Genomic DNA, 16,270 nt, shown 5'->3' with positions numbered 1-16,270 from the left:
AATTTTTGAAATACTAAGGCTTTTCTACCATGCACGGGAATAGATTACATTGGCTACATTGTTACTTAATGCTCTTCAACTTCGTACTTTATTTAGCCTTTTTAATACTTTTTTTTTATTCGCGTCACTGATGAGTCTTTTATAGACGAAACGCGCGTCTGACGCAAATATAAAATTTCATTTCTGGTATCTATATCATATAATGAGCTTATTTTATATAAACCCTGTCTCTCCCCGGTACAGGATTATAAGCGTTAATTGTTGATGATACAAAAAAAAAAAGAAAAGAAACGCCAGTATAATTATGGTTTTATGTGCCTTATGATACCACAAAAGAAACTTAACTAACTGTAAACAGTTGCAACAACCATTACCGATCGAATCAGCAGTCGGCATAGATGTACAGATCGGTCGTTTGTACAGGAATAGTTAATCAAAATCCATTTTCTACACCGGAAAGTTTTTAATTTAGGGGCCAAACCAATCTTGTTTCATTTATTCAAATTACAGATCACACTTCTGTCCCACCTGAACTTGATATAGATTATACAAAAACATATTAAAACTATTTGTTTCTACATCCATTTGTAAAAAAAATCGTCTGCATTAACATGTAACACCTGTTTTATCACGGTTTCATGTATTTTTGCGACTTTTTTTTGTTTTGATGTACGGACGGCGGGCTAACTTGAGGATATATTTCAGATCACAATCCTTTCACCTATAATTTTTTCAGTGGAAAAGAAGATGCTTTTTTTAAACGTATAAAAAAATCATATCAGTATATCAATAAAACGGAAACTTTTGTTTATTGTACATATTTTTATCACATTTGTAGGACAAGTTTCCGATGTTTTAAGTCAAAACTGTTGTAACTTTTGCGGTATTTACAGATTACCGTGAAGTTTCTAGCAAAATTGCAAATATGCCAGAAAATCAGCCTATAGCTGTGTGAAGTCCTGTGTCGAATCAGCACGGTCGGCAAAGCCCTTGTCTTAGTTGATGTGCTTGTACATCTATGAACTGTGTGAAGTAGTAAACCAAAACCATTTTTTTATGTCGAAAGTTAAATTCAGTACATGTAAGCTATATATATATACAAGCTCTCGAAGGTGCCGGATAGCCTCGGTGGTCATGACGGTGGTTAATATAAATTTCTGAAACTTCAAATTTATAATAGCAGAGACATATACAATTTTATTATATTGTCTTTGTATTAACTTCTGCATATTGTTATATTTATATATTTTTTTAATCTATTTTAATTTGAATGATTGTATTTGATGGTTAAATAAATAACTGATCTCACTTCTGCCGCCTACTGTGTTAAATCTGCCCGTCATAACCTCTATCTAAAATGGAAATGATATATTTAAAAAAAAAATTGTCCGCATTAACTTGTAACACCTGTTTTATATCATCTTGATTTTTGCAGTGACATCTTTCCCGGAAATAAAACAAAGACCAACAAAGTATCAATATAAATCAATAGTTTCATACTTGAGCGACACGATTTCCCCGCCAATTTTGTTCAGTGATAAGTACCGAGATGTTCTGATACAACACCAACCAAAACAGCCAATCAAATTGCATGTGAAAGTGAAAATTTTATTCCGAATAGATCATGCTGTATTGATATCAATGGCATTGAAGCAGATAAGAAGTTATAAAGTAGTGATATGCAAGTTGAAAGATGGATAACATTTGGGAAAAATTAGATTACATTAAAACAACAGGTAACACTGAACAATATATGCACAATGGTAATTCATTAGTTGATGCGGTAAACACAAGTAGTGACATTCTGACTTTAGTTGCAGACCAAAATCTTAATCTGTCCATTGCTTGCGGCAATACAAATGAAAATAAACATCGCAAGGATTTTGTAGACCAGTTTGTGATTCCCAAAAAGATAAATGATTATGGTAAGATACCTTTACTTTTTTTCATGATGATAGATCCAAATTATGATTTATAAAGGACTATAAAAGAAGAAAAGAACAAAGTTCTGTAAACCTTTCGTTTTGTTGGTACTCAAACATGTCAACATTGCTACTGTTTCATATTAAGAGGGACAAACCTTTTAAATGCAAAAAACTATTATTGCAGAGGTCAGAGGTGTAATTGGATTTTTCACATTATTATTTTGGTTCTGCCAATTTTGGAGGGAATTACCTTAAAACTACCCATACAAGAGCACACTATTGCCTAAACTCTTACAAAAAAAAAATAGTAGGAGGAAATTTATTTTTATATTTTTGAGTTTATTTGTATGGTCAGAAATAAGAAATCTCCAGCTGGCCAATGACAAGTAAACCCAATTTACATTGTTAAAAAATAAACAGCCATACAAAAAACAGTTATGTTCAGGGGAAAATATCAGGTTGCTTATGTGCAATATTAATTGTCATGGTGTCTAGATATGGAATATCAGAAAAGTGTGTACATTTTGTATTTTTCCCGAAAATAGTCTATAGTTAAAATGAGTACCTGACCCCAAAATATCATTTAATTTATTAGTATACATGGTACATGAAGAGTATTTTTTACCAATTTTTATAAAAAATAATATATACAAAAAACTTTTTTTTTTTAATTATATGAATATACAGCAATTTAAAAATAAAAATGCAGTAAAATAATGAAAATTTAAAAGGTATGAAACTTTCAAAGAATAATATCACACAAAATTTAAAGCATTCATTTGCACATGTACTAAATTATATATAATGAAGATGTTCCAAATGATTTTAAATAAAAAAAAATGTGTGTGTGTTTCTTTTGAATCAAAGCATTATTGCCCAAAGGATAGTTACTTATAGTTACTTATAGTTGATTTCCAGTACAGGATCCCTCAAGGTTCCTCTTCACCAGACTCGTAATTTAATGTGTTTCTTATACTATTTTGACCGTGACTTCCGGATATTTCTGCTCTATAGTCATTATAGTATAATTCTTCGTCTGACCAATATTTGTCTAGTCGATTTTTGAATGAATTTATCGATGGTGACTTTGTTATTTTATCTGGTAGTTTGTTCCAGGTTTTAGCAATTCTAACAGAGAAAGAGTGTTTACGGATATTAGATTGGAATCTTTGATGAACTACTTTATTACTGTTGGTCCTACTACTACATCTTTGTTGAGAATCTTCTGCCTTTCTTAAAAATGAGCTAACTTCTTTGTCGTAGTGTCTGTTCATTGTTTTGAAGGTTTCGATCATGTCTCCTCTTATTCTCCTATAGGATAATGTAGGTAAGCCTAGTTTTTTTAGTGAAGAAAAAGAAATTATTTTTTATAAAGATCTTAAATTTCATTTCATTTATCTAAAGATGTAACATACAAAAGGTATGTATTTTGCATGAATTATGTCCATTGTTTTAAAATAAAAGTGTTTCCACTTGATCAATAGATTAAGAGGAAAGTAAAATAGAACTATTTTGTTAAGCTTTTAAAGTTTTGACTTTTGTACTTAAAATATAAATTTCAAAAATAGAGATTGTAGTTAATGTTTTCAAAATTATCTGGATTTTAACCATGTCTAGTAGGAAACATAGATTGCAGGGTTTCAGAAATTTAATATTCAAGTCAATTATTTAATTTGTTGTAACAAGCATTATGCATAACTTCTAAAGATTGTGTTTGTCATTTTATATTGTACATGATATGCACTATATGTGCTATATACTTTTCTAGTCCTAAAATTGGTGGACTGTGGCCTCCTAACAAAGAATTGTTATCAATGTTACGAATCTGTGTATGGGGCTAGATTTGACCTCATTACATTTATTTATGTACCTTGTTGGCCAACAAGTATAAAGATCTGCTCCATGACTGAAAATGATGAAGGACACAATACAATGGTACTTAAGAACCATATAGTTTCTCTTATATTGTTAAAAAAAAGGGAATGAATGGTATTAAGAACCATATAATTCCTCTTATAATGGTAAATAAAAAGGGAATATAATTATATATTTTTACAGGGCTTTTGTCTTCATTGAAAGAAGATTCAAGAGAGTATCAACATGAGGTTTTACCCAGTATTGTGAGGAGCTACAGATATGAACAATCAAAGTCTCAGTACAGATACAGTAAGCCTTATCTTGTTCAGAACAAGAGACTTGAAGAACAGGTTAGAATTTAAGTTTATTTTATTCATTAGTTTTATAAAAAAAAAACGGTGTAAAAATCAGATGGAAAGGGCTTTTACTAAAAATTTTAGCATGTTTAGAAATTTCACTGATATAATGATATTCAATTCACACCCAAGCCTTCAGTATTTAAAAATAATCAAGTGAATTCTGATCCTCCATTTTTGTTCTGCTTCTGTTATGCAAGATTCAAAAAGCTCCTTTCTGGTAGCTGTTTCTTGTTATGTCATGTACGTTGTATTAAATTTTCCTAGGATAATATACATTTATAATAATTTGTTCATAAAACAATGTCACCTAATCATCGCCATCTGAATCAAGAGTAACTCCTCCTCTCCAACCTATAAATATTTTTATAACCTAGGTGTCATAGCTTCCACCCTTTGAAGAATAACAGTAATTGTTGATCAATAAACAGTGGGTTTTCTCTTCCCTGTAATTGATCACTACACTTGTTAATTTGTGACAGTGTGATAGTGTAGTAAAAGTATGAGATTAGGAAATATTGTGGAGTCTCATGCAGTGTTCTCACCAGGATCTATTTTTATAGCACTGTTAAATACAAGCATGAGATATTTGAATACTTAACCTTTTTATAATTTGTGAAGCAATGATGTCATGCTTGTAATGTGATGTTGTTTACTTAAAATGTTTTGAAAAATATAATAAACTAACATTCCAGTTTCCATTCTCAATTTTAATGAATTATTAACAGAAATAGAAATCAGTAATGCATTTTCATTCAATTTAAAATTTTGTATTGGTAAAATAAATCTTATGATGCATTGCATGTTAGGAATATTTGAATTTTAATGAACTTTCTTTTAAGATTCATGTTTTATGCATGTACAGCTGTAAATATCTTTTACAAATAAAAATTCAAAAAATAAAATCTTGATGTATGTGGTATGTGTAAATTTAAATAAATGTGTCTAAAACTGAAACTAGAAAAGATCACAAATCATTAGAATATGTGCATTATATAGTTACTGGTAGCTGAAAGTACTTGTATTAATGATGCAAAAATAGTTTTAGCACCCCAAACATGAAATCAATGATTTGCACTGATAATCACTGATGCTTACATGGTTAAAAAGAAGCACTTGAATAAACTTTACAACCTTCATATACAACTTAAAAGCTGGAGATGTCTTTTATTATTGTGCTGTTGGGCTGCTGTCTCAATAAGATCCCTCTCCTACATTCCATTCATTCATAATATGTTTGTAAATTATTCATGATAAATAGTACTTTAAAACATGGGACCATTTAAGGATGACATCAAAAGTTTAATGTAGGAAACAAACTTAATTCATAGTTTTTTGACTGACTCCACTACCTCCCTCCTCATAACTTGATTTGGGAAAAAATAATTGACCAATAAGGATATATATAAAATCAATGTCAATTAAACAAAACTTGCAGCAATTTTGACCCCATCCCCTAACTATTTGAATTAAGTGTTTTTATCCTTCATTGATTTGTTTATGTTGTCCCTTATAGATAGTAATTTCATTTTATAGTCTGATGGTACAACATTCGATAGATAAATATGATACTGATCTATAGAATTCTAATGTTTAGCATATAAAAGGGAGTGAATTTAAAAAAAAAATATTCCCTTATCATTAATTCAAATTACCTTTATAACAATAGCAATAATACTCATTGTTCATGTTGTTGCATCAGTGCACTGTTGACAAAGTTTATGTTTGAATATTATGCAACTTAAGTTATTTGAAGTCTACAATAAACTAATCAACACAGGCCATCAACAGTTACATTTGAAGTTACATGATTCAATGTATTAGCTGCTTGGGGAGTATTTGACAGGTTTTAAGACCTGTTAACTATCTGAATAACATATTTCCACTGAACTTTTAGACTGTCAAATAAATAAACATTCTCTAACACCCCTTTAAACTAGTAAAGGGAAAGGCAAAATTTAAATGGTACACAATCAGAGCCTAGAATAAATAACTCAAAACTGTCCTGTATTGTATGTGAAATTAACGCTGAAAATTTATCTATAAGGGGTACCTTTTGAAGAAGAGGAGATGTTCTTTGTCAAAATGTTGCATGCTCATAACAAAAATGTATTAGTATTAAATTCTATTGAATATAATTTTATTTAAAACATGCTACATCTTCCTATATCTAATAATCCTACTCCAAGTTACTGTATAAATAAAATATTCTTTATTATTTAGGGTGGGTTTAATAGGTATAAATGTTGTTCTCCAATTGAAATGTATACTAATTGAAATGTATACTAAAAATTGTGAAGATTAATTGTGATGAAATGTGAACTATAAAATTCATTTTTAACATTTTTGCAGTACAGTATGGTTGTTATATTTGTGACATTAATGCTATAAAAAATACAAGCAAATCTTTGTTTATTAATACACAACCTTAAATTAATATACCTTTTCACTGGGCCTTTGGGTGGCACTTTTATTGAAACAGCTAGGTTCTGATTTATGAACTTCCTATTCTAACAAAATAACTGTTGAAGGGCAAGTTGGTGGCCAAACATCATAAATTACCAGTATATGATGGCACCTCTTGACAGCAGGAATGAATCTTTGTAGCATTTCAGATTAAACAGTTTGACTATGATCATTGAGGAATGGTAGAAATTTGAAAAGAAACTTGGGAATGACTTCTTGGTAATTTCCATAGAATTGTTTCATCCCTTTCATACATTTTCTAATTTAATTTCTTTATATAATGGGAGAAACAAAATATAAAATTGCACTACAAAAAAGATCATAATTTTTGAGGGAATGAAGTGATTTAGTCCTTTGAAAGGGAAAAAGAAGTCTGAATCTTTCAATGTGATTATTTAATTTGATAGTGCAAGAATTAAGGGCATTTTTGTCTTTTTATAGAATTGTTGGTATACATATTAAACATACTGTTCAACAAAATTATCATTAAGTCATAATAATTATGCAGTTGACATATTTGCCATGTCCATTCTTTTTTTTTCATTGTTACAGTTCCATGAGAGGAAAAGGGAATTTCGACAGGCAGGTTATTCAGATAAAGAAATCAAAGAAAGCTATGGGTTTTTATATGTAAGTGAAGAACAAAATATAGAGCAAATATGTGGAGATGGTTTGAAGGTTGGAAATCTGAAAAGTTCCTGTCTTGGCCATGCTGATATGGGTAAGAATACCAATAATATACATGATAATAATAACATGTACATAGAATTACCTGTTGCACTGATTTTCAATAGTTGTTGTTTGTTGGTGTGGTTCTTAAGTGTTTTTCGTTTCATGTTTTATATAGATTACACCGTTGTTTTTCCCATTTGAATAGTTTAACACTAGTAATTTTTTGGGTCATTTATAGCTTGATGTTCGGTGTGAGCCAAGGCTCTGTGTTGAAGACTGTACTTTTACCTATAATGGTTCACTTTTACAAATTGTGACTTGGATGAAGAGTTGTCTCACTGTACATATAAATTATGACTATGAGTTCATGAACTTTTAGTCTACTTTTTGTTGCTATATATCTTCAGTTTATAGCCTGATCTTTATCTTTACATTTGATAGATGGTTACTCTAAACTTCTTCTTTTTTTTTTTTTTTTATGCCCCACTAACCTACGATAGTAGAGGGGCATTATGTTTTCTGGTCTGTCCGTCCGTCCGTCCGTCTGTTCGTCCGTCTGTCCCGCTCCAGGTTAAAGTTTTTGGTCAAGGTAGTTTTTGATGAAGTTGAAGTCCAATCGACTTCAAACTTAAGACACATGTTCCCTATGGCTATGATATGATCTTTCTAATTTTAATGCCAAATTAGAGTTTTTACCCCAATTTCACGGTCCACTGAACATGGAAAATGATAGTGCGAGTGGGGCATTCGTGTACTGAGGACACATTCTTGTTTTATATCTTTTTAAGAGTTGTATTTTTGTGACAATATTTGTAGATTTTGTTACTTTCATAGCTCAGCAATCTTGTTTGACTCATGAGTTTGACTGTCCCTCTTGTATTTTTCCCCTCTTTAATAAATTGACACTATATTGTATTAAATTTATAGTTTAAAGGAACTAGACTGGTAATTGCTGTAGAAAAACTTTAAAACATCTATTGAAATCTTGCACATATGAATTCATTAATTATATTGTTTTGTGTTTGAAGGTGTACAATTATGTAAGCATGCTGATGTTATATGACCAGGCAGTGTTTCCAGTAAATACAATGGTTATCTGGTTATATTGTTTTGTGTTTGAAGTTGTACAATTATGTAAGCATGCTGATGTTATACGACCAGATCTGATTATATTTTTTATGATTGAAGGTGTACAATTATGTAAGCATGCTGATGTTATACGACCAGATCTGATTATATTTTTTATGTTTGAAGGTGTACAATTATGTAAGCATGCTGATGTTATACGACCAGATCTGATTATATTTTTTATGTTTGAAGGTGTACAATTATGTAAGCATGCTGATGTTATACGACCAGATCTGATTATATTTTTTGTGTTTGAAGGTGTACAGTTATGTAAGCATGCTGATGTTATACGACCAGGCAGTGTTTCCAGTAAATACAATGGTTATCTGATTATATTGTTTTGTGTTTGAAGGTGTACAATTATGTAAGCATGCTGATGTTATTAGACCAGGCAGTGTTTCCAGTAAATACAATGGTTATCTGGTTATATTTTTTGTGTTTGAAGGTGTACAATTATGTAAGCATGCTGATGTTATACGACCAGGCAGTGTTTCCAGTAAACACAATGGTTATCTGATTATATTGTTTTGTGTTTGAAGGTGTACAATTATGTAAGCATGCTGATGTTATACGACCAGATCTGATTATATTTTTTATGTTTGAAGGTGTACAATTATGTAAGCATGCTGATGTTATACGACCAGATCTGATTATTTTTTTCATGTTTGAAGGTGTACAATTATGTAAGCATGCTGATGTTATACGACCAGGCAGTGTTTCCAGTAAATACAATGGTTATCTGATTATATTGTTTTGTGTTTGAAGGTGTACAATTATGTAAGCATGCTGATGTTATACGACCAGATCTGATTATATTTTTTATGTTTGAAGGTGTACAATTATGTAAGCATGCTGATGTTATACGGCCAGATCTGATTATATTTTTTATGTTTGAAGGTGTACAATTATGTAAGCATGCTGATGTTATACGACCAGGCAGTGTTTCCAGTAAACACAATGGTTATCTGGTTATATTTTTTATGTTTGAAGGTGTACAATTATGTAAGCATGCTGATGTTATACGACCAGGCAGTGTTTCCAGTAAATACAATGGTTATCTGATTATATTTTTTGTGTTTGAAGGTGTACAATTATGTAAGCATGCTGATGTTATACGACCAGATCTGATTATATTTTTTTATGTTTGAAGGTGTACAATTATGTAAGCATGCTGATGTTATACGACCAGGTCTGATTATATTTTTTATGTTTGAAGGTGTACAATTATGTAAGCATGCTGATGTTATACGACCAGATCTGATTATATTTTTTATGTTTGAAGGTGTACAATTATGTAAGCATGCTGATGTTATACGACCAGATCTGATTATATTTTTTGTGTTTGAAGGTGTACAGTTATGTAAGCATGCTGATGTTATATGACCAGGCAGTGTTTCCAGTAAATACAATGGTTATCTGATTATATTGTTTTGTGTTTGAAGGTGTACAATTATGTAAGCATGCTGATGTTATTAGACCAGGCAGTGTTTCCAGTAAATACAATGGTTATCTGGTTATATTTTTTGTGTTTGAAGGTGTACAATTATGTAAGCATGCTGATGTTATACGACCAGGCAGTGTTTCCAGTAAATACAATGGTTATCTGATTATATTTTTTGTGTTTGAAGGTGTACAATTATGTAAGCATGCTGATGTTATACGACCAGATCTGATTATATTTTTTTATGTTTGAAGGTGTACAATTATGTAAGCATGCTGATGTTATACGACCAGGTCTGATTATATTTTTTATGTTTGAAGGTGTACAATTATGTAAGCATGCTGATGTTATACGACCAGATCTGATTATATTTTTTATACGACCGCAAATTTTGAAAAAATTTTCGTCGTATATTGCTATCACGTTGGCGTCGGCGTCGTCGTCGTCGTCGTCCGGCGTCCGAATACTTTTAGTTTTCGCACTCTAACTTTAGTAAAAGTGAATGGAAATCTATGAAATTTTAACACAAGGTTTATGACCACAAAAGGAAGGTTGGTATTGATTTTGGGAGTTTTGGTCCCAACATTTTAGGAATTAGGGGCCAAAAAGGGCCCAAATAAGCATTTTCGTGGTTTTCGCACTATAACTTTAGTTTAAGTTAATAGAAATCTATGAAATTTTGACACAAGGTTTATGACCACAAAAGAACGGTTGATATTGATTTTGGGAGTTTTGGTCTCAACAGTTTAGGAATTAGGGGCAAAAAAAGGGCCCAAATAAGCATTATTCTTGGTTTTCGCACAATAACATTAGTTTAAGTAAATAGAAATCAATGAAATTTAAACACAATGTTAATGACTACAAAAGGAAGGTTGGTATTGATTTTGGGAGTTTAGGTCCCAACAGTTTAGGAATTAGGGGCCAAAAAGGGACCCAAATAAGCATTTTTCTTGGTTTTCGCACCATAACTTTAGTATAAGTAAATAGAAATCTATGAAATTTAAACACAAGGTTTATGACCATAAAAGAAAGGTTGGGTTTGATTTTGGGAGTTTTGGTCCCAACATAATAAGGGGCCCAAAGGGTCCAAAATTAAACTTTTGTTTGATTTCATCAAAATTGAATAATTGGGGTTCTTTGATATGCTGAATCTAACTGTCATGACTGTGTATGTAGATTCTTAACTTTTGGTCCCGTTTTCAAATTGGTCTACATTAAGGTCCAAAGGGTCCAAAATTAAACTTAGTTTGATTTTGACAAAAAATGAATCAGTTAGGTTCTTTGATATGCTGAATCTAAAAATGTACTTAGATTCTTGATTATTGGCCCAGTTTTCAAGTTGGTCCAAATCGGGGTCCAAAATTAAACTTTGTTTGATTTCATCAAAAATTGAATAAATGGGGTTCTTTGATATACCAAATCTAACTGTGTATGTAGATTCTTCATTTTTGGTCCTGTTTTCAAATTGGTCTACACTAAAGTCCAAAGGGTCCAAAATTAAACTTAGTCTGATTTTAACAAAAATTGAAATCTTGAAGTTCTTTGATATGCTGAATCCAAAAATGTACTTAGATTTTTGATTATGGGCCCAGTTTTCAAGTTGGTCCAAATCAGGATCTAAAATTATTATATTAAGTATTGTGCAATAGCAAGTCTTTTCAATTGCACAGTATTGCGCAATGGCAAGAAATATCTAATTGCACAATATTGTGAAATATCAAAATTTTTTTAATTAGAGTTATCTTTCTTTGTCCAGAATAGTAAGCAAGAAATATCTAATTGCAAAATATTGTGCAAAAGCAAGATTTTTTTTTAATTGGAGTTATCTTTCTTTGTCCAGAATCAACTTAAATCTTTGTTATATACAATATACAATGTATATTCACTTTTTACTACCAACTGATAAATTAAAATAATCTTTACCATTCAGTGATAACAAGCAGTTTTTTTACATCTTAATATTTTATGATGTATTTAAATGAGTAGTTATTGTTGCAAACTCCATTAGAAATTTTAATTGAGATTAGTTTTGGAATAAGGGAAAGGGGGATGTGATTAAAAAAATTGGGTTCAATTTTTCTCATTTGAAATTTCATAAATAAAAAAGAAAATTTCTTCAAACATTTTTTTGAGAGGATTAATATTCAACAGCATAGTGAATTGCTCTAAGAGAAACAAAAATTTTAAGTTCATTAGAACACATTCATTCTGTGTCAGAAACCTATGCTGTGTCAACTATTTAATCACAATCCAAATTTAGAGCTGAATCCAGCTTGAATGTTGTGTCCATACTTGCCCTAACCGTTCAGGGTTCAACCTCTGCGGTCGTATATAAAGCTACGCCCTGCGGAGCATCTGGTTATGTTTGAAGGTGTACAATTATGTAAGCATGCTGATGTTATACGACCAGATCTGATTATATTTTTTGTGTTTGAAGGTGTACAGTTATGTAAGCATGCTGATGTTATACGACCAGGCAGTGTTTCCAGTAAATACAATGGTTATCTGATTATATTGTTTTGTGTTTGAAGGTGTACAATTATGTAAGCATGCTGATGTTATTAGACCAGGCAGTGTTTCCAGTAAATACAATGGTTATCTGGTTATATTTTTTGTGTTTGAAGGTGTACAATTATGTAAGCATGCTGATGTTATACGACCAGATCTGATTATATTTTTTATGTTTGAAGGTGTACAATTATGTAAGCATGCTGATGTTATACGACCAGATCTGATTATATTTTTTATGTTTGAAGGTGTACAATTATGTAAGCATGCTGATGTTATACGACCAGATCTGATTATATTTTTTATGTTGGAAGGTGTACAATTATGTAAGCATGCTGATGTTATACGACCAGGCAGTGTTTCCAGTAAATACAATGGTTATCTGATTATATTGTTTTGTGTTTGAAGGTGTACAATTATGTAAGCATGCTGATGTTATACGACCAGATCTGATTATATTTTTTATTTTTGAAGGTGTACAATTATGTAAGCATGCTGATGTTATACGACCAGATCTGATTATATTTTTTATGTTTGAAGGTGTACAATTATGTAAGCATGCTGATGTTATACGACCAGATCTGATTATATTTTTTATGTTTGAAGGTGTACAATTATGTAAGCATGCTGATGTTATACGACCAGGCAGTGTTTCCAGTAAACACAATGGTTATCTGGTTATATTTTTTATGTTTGAAGGTGTACAATTATGTAAGCATGCTGATGTTATTAGACCAGGCAGTGTTTCCAGTAAACACAATGGTTATCTGGTTATATTTTTTATGTTTGAAGGTGTACAATTATGTAAGCATGCTGATGTTATACGACCAGATCTGATTATATTTTTTGTGTTTGAAGGTGTACAGTTATGTAAGCATGCTGATGTTATATGACCAGGCAGTGTTTCCAGTAAATACAATGGTTATCTGATTATATTGTTTTGTGTTTGAAGGTGTACAATTATGTAAGCATGCTGATGTTATTAGACCAGGCAGTGTTTCCAGTAAATACAATGGTTATCTGGTTATATTTTTTGTGTTTGAAGGTGTACAATTATGTAAGCATGCTGATGTTATTAGACCAGGCAGTGTTTCCAGTAAACACAATGGTTATCTGGTTATATTTTTTATGTTTGAAGGTGTACAATTATGTAAGCATGCTGATGTTATACGACCAGGCAGTGTTTCCAGTAAATACAATGGTTATCTGATTATATTTTTTGTGTTTGAAGGTGTACAATTATGTAAGCATGCTGATGTTATACGACCAGATCTGATTATATTTTTTTATGTTTGAAGGTGTACAATTATGTAAGCATGCTGATGTTATACGACCAGGTCTGATTATATTTTTTATGTTTGAAGGTGTACAATTATGTAAGCATGCTGATGTTATACGACCAGATCTGATTATATTTTTTATGTTTGAAGGTGTACAATTATGTAAGCATGCTGATGTTATACGACCAGATCTGATTATATTTTTTGTGTTTGAAGGTGTACAGTTATGTAAGCATGCTGATGTTATACGACCAGGCAGTGTTTCCAGTAAATACAATGGTTATCTGATTATATTGTTTTGTGTTTGAAGGTGTACAATTATGTAAGCATGCTGATGTTATTAGACCAGGCAGTGTTTCCAGTAAATACAATGGTTATCTGGTTATATTTTTTGTGTTTGAAGGTGTACAATTATGTAAGCATGCTGATGTTATACGACCAGATCTGATTATATTTTTTATGTTTGAAGGTGTACAATTATGTAAGCATGCTGATGTTATACGACCAGATCTGATTATATTTTTTATGTTTGAAGGTGTACAATTATGTAAGCATGCTGATGTTATACGACCAGATCTGATTATATTTTTTATGTTTGAAGGTGTACAATTATGTAAGCATGCTGATGTTATACGACCAGATCTGATTATATTTTTTATGTTGGAAGGTGTACAATTATGTAAGCATGCTGATGTTATACGACCAGGCAGTGTTTCCAGTAAATACAATGGTTATCTGATTATATTGTTTTGTGTTTGAAGGTGTACAATTATGTAAGCATGCTGATGTTATACGACCAGATCTGATTATATTTTTTATGTTTGAAGGTGTACAATTATGTAAGCATGCTGATGTTATACGACCAGATCTGATTATATTTTTTATGTTTGAAGGTGTACAATTATGTAAGCATGCTGATGTTATACGACCAGATCTGATTATATTTTTTATGTTTGAAGGTGTACAATTATGTAAGCATGCTGATGTTATACGACCAGGCAGTGTTTCCAGTAAACACAATGGTTATCTGGTTATATTTTTTATGTTTGAAGGTGTACAATTATGTAAGCATGCTGATGTTATTAGACCAGGCAGTGTTTCCAGTAAACACAATGGTTATCTGGTTATATTTTTTATGTTTGAAGGTGTACAATTATGTAAGCATGCTGATGTTATACGACCAGGCAGTGTTTCCAGTAAACACAATGGTTATCTGATTATATTGTTTTGTGTTTGAAGGTGTACAATTATGTAAGCATGCTGATGTTATACGACCAGATCTGATTATATTTTTTATGTTTGAAGGTGTACAATTATGTAAGCATGCTGATGTTATACGACCAGATCTGATTATATTTTTTATGTTTGAAGGTGTACAATTATGTAAGCATGCTGTTGTTATACGACCAGATCTGATTATATTTTTTATGTTTGAAGGTGTACAATTATGTAAGCATGCTGATGTTATACGACCAGGCAGTGTTTCCAGTAAACACAATGGTTATCTGATTATATTGTTTTGTGTTTGAAGGTGTACAATTATGTAAGCATGCTGATGTTATACGACCAGATCTGATTATATTTTTTATGTTTGAAGGTGTACAATTATGTAAGCATGCTGATGTTATACGACCAGATCTGATTATATTTTTTATGTTTGAAGGTGTACAATTATGTAAGCATGCTGATGTTATACGACCAGATCTGATTATATTTTTTATGTTTGAAGGTGTACAATTATGTAAGCATGCTGATGTTATACGACCAGGCAGTGTTTCCAGTAAACACAATGGTTATCTGGTTATATTTTTTATGTTTGAAGGTGTACAATTATGTAAGCATGCTGATGTTATTAGACCAGGCAGTGTTTCCAGTAAACACAATGGTTATCTGATTATATTTTTTGTGTTTGAAGGTGTACAGTTATGTAAGCATGCTGATGTTATACGACCAGGCAGTGTTTCCAGTAAATACAATGGTTATCTGATTATATTTTTTGTGTTTGAAGGTGTACAGTTATGTAAGCATGCTGATGTTATACGACCAGGCAGTGTTTCCAGTAAATACAATGGTTATCTGGTTATATTTTTTGTGTTTGAAGGTGTACAATTATGTAAGCATGCTGATGTTATACGACCAGGCAGTGTTTCCAGTAAACACAATGGTTATCTGATTATATTTTTTGTGTTTGAAGGTGTACAGTTATGTAAGCATGCTGATGTTATACGACCAGGCAGTGTTTCCAGTAAATACAATGGTTATCTGATTATATTTTTTGTGTTTGAAGGTGTACAATTATGTAAGCATGCTGATGTTATACGACCAGATCTGATTATATTTTTTATGTTTGAAGGTGTACAGTTATGTAAGCATGCTGATGTTATACGACCAGGCAGTGTTTCCAGTAAATACAATGGTTATCTGATTATATTGTTTTGTGTTTGAAGGTGTACAATTATGTAAGCATGCTGATGTTATACGACCAGATCTGATTATATTTTTTGTGTTTGAAGGTGTACAATTATGTAAGCATGCTGATGTTATACGACCAGGCAGTGTTTCCAGTAAACACAATGGTTATCTGGTTATATTTTTTATGTTTGAAGGTGTACAATTATGTAAGCATGCTGATGTTAT

General features: G+C 31.3%; 1 protein-coding gene across 3 annotated transcripts in view; it reads left to right on the top strand.

Moving 5' to 3' along the window:
• The first annotated feature begins 1,435 nt into the window (after window positions 1-1,435).
• The window catches only part of LOC139496638 (uncharacterized), a 41,418-nt gene continuing 26,583 nt past the window's right edge, over window positions 1,436-16,270 (top strand). For 2 of the 3 annotated variants that reach the window (XM_071285105.1, XM_071285106.1), the window contains exons 1-3: window positions 1,436-1,925; window positions 3,984-4,132; window positions 7,157-7,325. In XM_071285105.1, the coding sequence (XP_071141206.1) occupies window positions 1,694-1,925; window positions 3,984-4,132; window positions 7,157-7,325 (550 nt within the window). In that variant the 5' untranslated portion in view covers window positions 1,436-1,693. The remainder of the gene's footprint in view (window positions 1,926-3,983; window positions 4,133-7,156; window positions 7,326-16,270) is intronic. The other variant, XM_071285107.1, reaches the window with a different exon arrangement.

Source organism: Mytilus edulis, chromosome 1 (genome assembly GCF_963676685.1).
Source record: "Mytilus edulis chromosome 1, xbMytEdul2.2, whole genome shotgun sequence".
Lineage (NCBI taxonomy): Eukaryota > Metazoa > Mollusca > Bivalvia > Mytilida > Mytilidae > Mytilus > Mytilus edulis.
Note: the sequence above shows the minus strand (reverse complement) of the source record. Positions and strands in the feature narration are given on the sequence as shown.